General features: G+C 56.3%; 1 protein-coding gene across 2 annotated transcripts in view; it reads right to left on the reverse strand.

Annotated features, from left to right (window-relative positions):
- ALX4 (ALX homeobox 4) overlaps positions 1 to 7,684 on the reverse strand; it is a 48,237-nt gene that overhangs the window by 14,652 nt on the left and 25,901 nt on the right. For both annotated transcript variants that reach the window (XM_080394256.1, XM_080394255.1), the window contains one exon: positions 374 to 502. In XM_080394256.1, the coding sequence (XP_080250382.1) occupies positions 374 to 502 (129 nt within the window). The remainder of the gene's footprint in view (positions 1 to 373; positions 503 to 7,684) is intronic.

Below are 7,684 nucleotides of genomic sequence, written 5' to 3' on the forward strand. Positions count from 1 at the left end.
TCCAAACCAGCAGAAAGTTAGTGGGCAGCAGCACATGTGATGGGAGATGGACAGCGTAATAGGGTGTGCTGAGCAGGGCAACCTGTGCCCAGAGGGTGGTTGCACTATGTCACGCAGGGCTGGGCTTGATGCCTGCTTTGGAGATGGCTGCTCGGGGCCAGGGCATGAGGGAGCAGGGCAGGACACTCTGCTAAATAGCTCCTGGCCCTTCAGTCCTTGGCAGTATAGCCCTAGCCCTGGCTCTCTTGAAGACCTGCATGAGGGCAGGCGGATGAACCCAAGAAGCGAAGCATCACTTTGGGGGACAGGGAGCAGAGGTGGTGTGTCCAGCAGGCATTGGGACAGATGGGCCAGGGCAGGGGGATGCACTCACCTGGGCATAATTCTCAGCACGGGTGAGCAGGGGCAGCTCGTATGCAGTGGAGAAGTGGGTCCGGACCTGCTGCATCTGACCAAACCTCTCTCGCTTGCGCCATTTCGCTCGCCGGTTCTGAAACCACACCTGGGGAAGAGGGCAAGAGGGGGCTGTGAACAAGGGGAGCTGCCAGTGGTGGCTGGGAGCCTGGCAGCCCCGAGGAGCCCACTGGCAGACAGGGCTTCACCAGGTGGGTGGTTGTGAACGGCACAGGGCAGGGTGCTGCCCCCCACAAAGCCCTGAGGGGAAGCAGCGGTCCTGCCCAGCATCCCTGGGAGGGTCTGGGGCGAGCCTGCACTCCCAAACCGGGAGCAAAAGGTGCTGCCCATCTTTCGGTGTCCTGCCTGTCTGGGGACATTCACAGCTCTTGGTTCCCACAGCCTGGTTTGCCCTGGGATAGCTCACCCTCCTCACACCCCTACATCAGCATTACCCAGGCGCTGCCGGCAGCTCTCGTGCCAGTCTCAGTCAGCCAGTCTCAGACGAGAAGTGTGAATACATTCGTGTGTGCTGCTGCCAGGCTGAAACCAGCAGTGCTGGGGCTTTCCCCTGGCCTGATCCTGGCTATGACAATGCCATTGGCTCAGAGCTTGCTTTTCTCACTGAGCTCTGTCTTATTTTTCTTAACTGTGGAAAAAAAAAAAAAAAGCACAACACCCTTTCCCTCCTTAGCTGCAGGAAAGGACACGTGCCCTTCTACAGCATTGCATGTCCTTTGCTTTACACTGAGTTTTCTTCGCAGGCTTTGCAGCTCTCTGCTTCACAGTGCTGCTCGGATCCCTTCAAGGCAGAGGAAAGACCAAAACTCTGATTCTGCTCTTATTTTTACTGGCTTGACATCAGTGTGGATTATTGCACTGTTGTCAGCACCATTGCTCCTGATTTGCATCAGGCTAAGAGAGATCAGAGCCTGGCCCAGTGTCTTCAAAGCCTCTTGAAGCTTGTGAGTCAGGGAAACACATCAATCAAGAGCCGCTTTGAAGGCATTGAGAGATGCAGGCGATCACCAGGGGCTGGGTTGTGCAGGTCACGCCAGTGCATGAAAGGAGCAGTCCTAGAGCTGCTGAGTTCTGCTTCGAGTTTTACATGGTGACTCACGGCGGGAGGGGGGAATCGCTAACGAAAAGCTTGGCTCTACCTGCGCCTGGCCGTGGGGCAGCTCCGCTGCTTGGCAGGCAGCTCGGGAAACCAGACGCTGTGTGGGAAGCTCATGTCTCCAGAGGACAGCGTGGCAAGCTGGGCACTTGGCACAGGGTGGGGTGGCAGGCTGGCTTTCAGGGGGCATGAGAGCGGTTTTTACAGCCTTTACAGCCTACATCAGTACAGCTAGAAGCTGCTACAGGGAGAGACAGGACCGAGGGTCCGTGATTTCTGGTCTGAGCTGATCTTGCTTGTGCTAGAAGAGTCGTTTTAGGGTCTCCTGCCTCATTTTCCCCCTCCCTGCCATGCAGGCAGCCTTGTGCTGGTCTCTCACAGCTCCCCGCTGTGGCCAGCCCCGTGGTACGAGTGGGTAGCTGGGTCTGGCCACGGGCTGCGGGCTGCTTGGTGCAGGGTGTGGACAGTGCAGCACCCGGGCATGTCCTCCCCATGTGGGCTGTGGATGGTGTAGGGTTTAGTTCCCTGCTCCACAGCCATGGCAATGCCACTGGCATGGGTCACCCACAAGCCAGCCATACCCAAAGTAGCACCCTGATATTAACGCCCCACCCCAAACCAAACACCCTGTGAGGATTTTCAGCCAGTGCAAAAAGCACCAGCAGAAAGGTCCTAACTTTACCCCAGCTGAGCACATGCTGTACCCAAAGACCATCCTACTGGAGCAGGTTTGATGCCCCAGGCATCTGTCTGCTTTTCTTCTACCTCTTCCTGGCACAGCTGCTCCAGCCCAGCTGCAGGCCAGTCCCAGGGCTGGCCCAGATCATGCTGCTTTGATCTGCAGATTCAAAGTTAGTGGTGGTGACCCGGTTCCTCCTTGGGCGGAGGAGGCCCTGCTGTGCACAGAGGGGTGGAGAGCAGGTAGGGAGCAGAGCGCTGGCTGTGCGTGAGGCTGGGGCGAACATATGCCAGGCATATGCGGCCGTTCCCCGGCTTGGTGAAGGCACCAGCTCGCCTGCCCACACACCTGCACTGCAGCGCAGGGGAGCCTGCCTGAGCATCCCGCCCGGGAGCAGGGCGGCCCAGCACAGGCTCCCGCAGCAGTGCCCAGCTCTGCAGCGTCACCTCCAAAGCCACCAGCGTGGGATTTGTGAGCTCGGCTTTCCTGGGGTGGTACAGCAGCTGCCCTGCCGGAGCCACAGGAAGGTTTCCTCAGGGCCAGACGAGGCAGAGCAGGGTCTCCGGCACAGGCTTGTGCTCTGCTGTTCCTCATTTATGCATTGTATTGAATGGGCACTGACAGAGCAAAATGGCTTAAACTGGCAGTTCCTGAATTGCAATCCCCACGTGACCGGTGGGCTGGGAGGCTGTGGCAAACCATCGCATTAGGCTGAAAAAGAGGAGCATCTTCAGTCAAAGTGCTGATGCCGGGGGCACTGGAGACACTCTGAGGGCTGGCAGTGATCCACTGCTCCAAAACACTCGTGACAAGGTTTGAACCACTTTTTAAAATTCTTCTTTCTTCTCTGGTCCAAGTCCTTTTAGGCTGCTTGGTGTCCTGCAGGCAGGTTTCTCCAGGCCTCCACTGTGTTCCAGGGAAAACAGGGCAGGCAAGACAATGTATAATGCGAAGACGTCAGGAAAAAAACCAACTAATCCTAAGTATTTCCTCAATCTTAGAAACCACCTGCTTTTAAAAAGCAAATCTAAAACCCAGCAAAAGTCCATTTTTCTTCCGTTGCTTGTCACCTTTCATCAAGAGAGGCTGCTATGGGATGAAGATGTGACAGCAGAGGTTGCAAGGGTTGGTGCAGCACATCCCCTGGGGTCAGGATGGGGTTCTTCACCCAGGGATAAGCAGTCGCTGTGGGCTGCATCTCAGTGTTAACAATTAGAATGGGAGTGTAGGGTAATGTCATGTATCTGACTCCTGCAGACAATGCTTTGATAAGGCCTGACGTACCAAATCAGCCCTATAAAAAACTACAGAACTGAAAATGTTTCATGTCTCCATAAACATTCAGCCATATGCTGGTACCTAAATCCATATGCATACACAGCTGATGTGCTGCAGGGGGTGGAGAGGCTGGGAACGGCCTGAGACAAAGAAAGCAGGAGGCTCCTGGTGGCTGTCTTGCTGCTGCTACCCTGGCACCCGGCTGGAGCTGCTGGCCTGCCCCTGCCATGGAGCCCCACTCGCCCTGCACAGGCTACGGGCAGCCGGGCTGAACTGGGACCTCACCCAGGCCCCTCTGGTCATGGCTGGATAGCTGGGGACTGCATTGCTGCATTTGTCCTTTCTCCAAGTGAAAAAGGTGATTTCCCCTCCCTCCTGCCCACCCCAGTGCAGTGGTGGAGGGTGAGGCTGGCCCCTGCACGCGTGGTGGTGGGCTGGTGGCAGCCACAGGGCTAGAGCCAGTGTGGTGCCCCACGCCCTGTGCTCAAGCCCCCCTCACTGCATTGCTGCCCCGATGCAGACAAGAGCTGGCTGCCACATTCAAGCCTCTCGCATGCCTGCTCTCTCCTGGCAGCCTCACAGCATCCATTCTCCCCATCCCTGCCATCCAGTCCTGCCGCCCTCCTGCTCAGCCTCCATCTGTCTGTCTGTCTGGTCTCCAGGACTCTATCCCTCTGCGAAAGGCTGGGCTGTCTCCCCTCTTCCCAGAGATGGCCACCAGCCCTTTGCTTTCCAGCCTGAAGAACAGAGCCAGAATTCATCCTTGAGCACTGAAACTGGACACCATTTTATCAGTGGCCTGGAATGGGAAATTGGAGCCTGGGATGAGAGAATTGAATAACTCGAGCTTGTTTTCATTTCATGTTTAATTTCCTGCAGGCTTAGCTCAGTCTTTCCGCTCCTTCCACCAGCCTCCCAGGGTTTTATAGGGGGAAAGGGATCAAGATATATTACTTCTTGCTTTGCTTTTTTTCTTTTCTTTTTTTTCCAAAGCAGTGATTTTGCTACGGTGGAGTTTGACACTTCCCTCTCACTTTCAAGCCTCCGACGCATCACAGGGTCACCACCAAAAACATTTCATTAATGGTCCCAGCAATCATAAGGCTGGCTCAGAGGGGGACTGGCTGAGGGTTTATATTCCCTGGCTGTGAAGCCTCCTTCCAGCTCCATCTCTTTCTCCTCTGCCACAGGGCAGGCCAGGAGGCAGAGATGCTCACAACTCAAGAGAGATGAACAGCCAGGGCCAGGCTGACATGGGGGTGTGCATGCATGCATGCAAGGGGAAAGAGCCATGTGTGAATACATGTGTGTGTCTACCATGTCTCTCCAGTGCCACTGCCTCAGATACCTGCTACGGCCCTGGATGGGCTGGAAGAAGCTCAGGCAGTTGCTGCTACTGAGCAGGAGCTCTTTCTGGAGGTCTGCAGCCCCAGACACGGAAGAGGAAGAGAAAGGAACAGGGTATGCACGCTGTGTAGGACCTACATGAAAGCAGTGCCCACTGTGCACCCTTGCAGGTTTGTTTCTGAGCCCCAGCAGCCTCCCCCTGGCTGTGTGGCTCTGCCTCTGTGCAGGGCTTACACATGGCTCCCACTTTGGAAAAAAGGGACGAGCAGTAGCTTAATAGTACCTGGCAACAAGGGGCCAGGTTGTGGTGGGCAGGCAGGCAAAATGTTGCATTGCATCACAGGGGAAATTAGCTTTGGCATTGTTGAATACCAGCACTGATGGATGGAAACCAAGACAGGCAGAGAAATGGAGCAGGAGAGCGTCAGGCTGCAGGATGCCACCACTCCGCAGACAGCACAGCCTGCCCCACGCATGCTGCTGGCATGAGCTCTTCTCCAGGCACCGGGATCTCTGGCGGCTATTTCACTAATGAAGCGTGAGCTTGGGAAAGGGGTGGAAGAAAAACAGAGCTGCCACTTGCCTGTCTGGACTCCACATCTGCTCCTGCCTGCAGTGCGGTGGCTGGTTGCGCTCCCCAGGGAGCCAAGCCTGGCTAGAGGGGATGACCTTGAGCCAAAAGTTGGCTCCAGCTGTGGGAGGGAGCATCATACCTCAAACATGCTGGGTGCCTCACCTTCCTGCTGCTCTGCTTTGCTTAGTTCAGCATTGCAGGCAGCTGAAGCTGGCCTCCATGAAATTATCCCAGGACTCGCCATCCCTTAGAGGACCATACCTCCCCTGGAAGAGGAGTTATGCAGAAGGCCCATGGGGCTTCAGTAGGTGTGTGTCCAGACACCCCACAGCAGCCAGAGCCCCTGCCAGCTTGGTGGAGGGTCTCTGAATACGCAGTGGCCATTTGGCTTGCAGGAGGAAAGAAGTAAGGCTCGCATGGCTTATTCCACCCTCTGCCTTGGCCCTGGTTGGGCCCTTGCAGTAGGCCTTTGCTTTGCCATCAGTCACCTGAGCTGTTGCCCCATGCCTGTCCACACACTTTGGCCGTGAGCTGACGGCCCTTGGTACTGCAGTGATGGCATGAGGAGGCCCCCACAGAGCAGAGCTGCCCAGAGGGGTGGGAGGCCAAAGGCAAGCTTAAACAAGCTATAACACAACCCAGAGCTGGAGACAGGCACTAGGTGATTCACTAAGGCCCCAGCCGCAGACGCCTCCCTTGTGCGAAGCATAGCCCTGTGCCATCAGCAGACGAGTCCTGTGCCACTCCAAGCTGTGTCCCCATGCCCCCCGGGGGCTACAGCCATCGCGCCAAGGCTAAGCAGCTTGCTAGCTGGCAGCCCCAGCCCCCTGGGGACTTACATGAAGTACGGGCACTCGGGGTGCCCCTGAGCCTACCCAGCCAGCACCCACAGCGCTTAGCATGAGCCTGCTGATTCTCGCTCTCCAGTGACAGGGAGTCTGCATTTCTACTGATGGCACGGCAGCCCTTCGTCACAAGGCAGTGGCTGGGTGCCAGCCTGCGGCCTGAGGGACAGGGTCCTTCCTGGCAGGGCTGGGGGAATGAGTGAAATGCAAGTGCTTACCCCTTTCACCCCGGGGTAAGTGCTCAAGTAGCCAGACCACTTAGACAAGCCCTTCAGCCGCTCCATTACATGAGCCCTGTCATCGCTGTCCCAAGTGCGAGCTGCACTGGCGGCTGCAAGAGGAGAGGGGCTGTTCTCAGCTGCCCGTGGTGGTGGGCTGCTGGGACCCTTGTCTCAGGGCAGAGTGGAACTCCCAGGCTGCACCCTCCCTCTGCCACATTTCCTCCTGGCTGCCTGCGGAAGCGTTCCTGCCCTCAGCTGCAGTGTTAGCCAGCAGTAAAGTGGGAAAAAAAACCCCGAGACTGTGGGTTCCACTTGTGAATTGTATCCGCCCTGCCTGCCCTGGCTCTGTTCGCCAGCCCTGCTTGCTAGCTGCACACCCTAGCTCAGAGGCGAGCGGGAGGAGATTACCACCCTCCAGCACCTCATTTTCATTCCTGAGCGAAAGGAATTTCATGCACTGGACAATCAGTAAGGCGATGCCGCTCATGGCCCCCCAGGAGACCCCGTCAGCACTTGTGATGTGTCCCTGGGAAATCCAGGGCTTCATCAGTGGCAGACGTAAAGAGCTGACGGTTGTAGCGCTGCCCTCCTCTGCCCATCCCGCAGCGCTCAGCACGCTAGGCACAGGACCAATGGGAACCACGCTGCTTTCTGCTGAAATGCAGCCGTGTCCAGCCTGAAGAGAAACAGCTGTGGGAAAGAAGAGCACACCAGCCCTACAAGCCAATTTAGGCAAGCAAACAAGAAAAATGAAAAATCCTGCAGCTAGTTGAAAATGGAAGCAAATTTACAGACTAAAATTGACTTTTGCAAGGGTGCTGGCCCAGCTACTTCAACTGTTTGCAACAGCTACTTGTAAAGGTTAGAGAGCAAGTCGGGATGCCTGGGACCCAGGAGTCTTCCTGCTGTAAGAGGTACAGATGTCTCCACGTGCCAGCTATTCCTGATGCTAATGCAGGTTCTGGGGGGTGGTAGGCTGATATATACCTGCAGACAGAAGTCACAGGATTAGCTAGGCTGGAGAATGAGAGCCTAAGCTTCAGCAGGACCTTTGATGGCCATAAAGTCATGAGCTCTGGTTGTCCACTCCAAGCGATGGTGCTCCTTTTTGCACATTTCTGAGCTCTGCCAGGCCTCCAGTTTAACCCTGACTCAGAGTGAAGGGCAGCACTCAGGGAATCTTTCACTCCTTCCATGTGGGGTTTGGCTCTGCTGGACCCCCAGGTTATC

The sequence above is a fragment of the Falco punctatus genome (genome assembly GCF_963210335.1).
Source record: "Falco punctatus genome assembly, chromosome: 7".
Lineage (NCBI taxonomy): Eukaryota > Metazoa > Chordata > Aves > Falconiformes > Falconidae > Falco > Falco punctatus.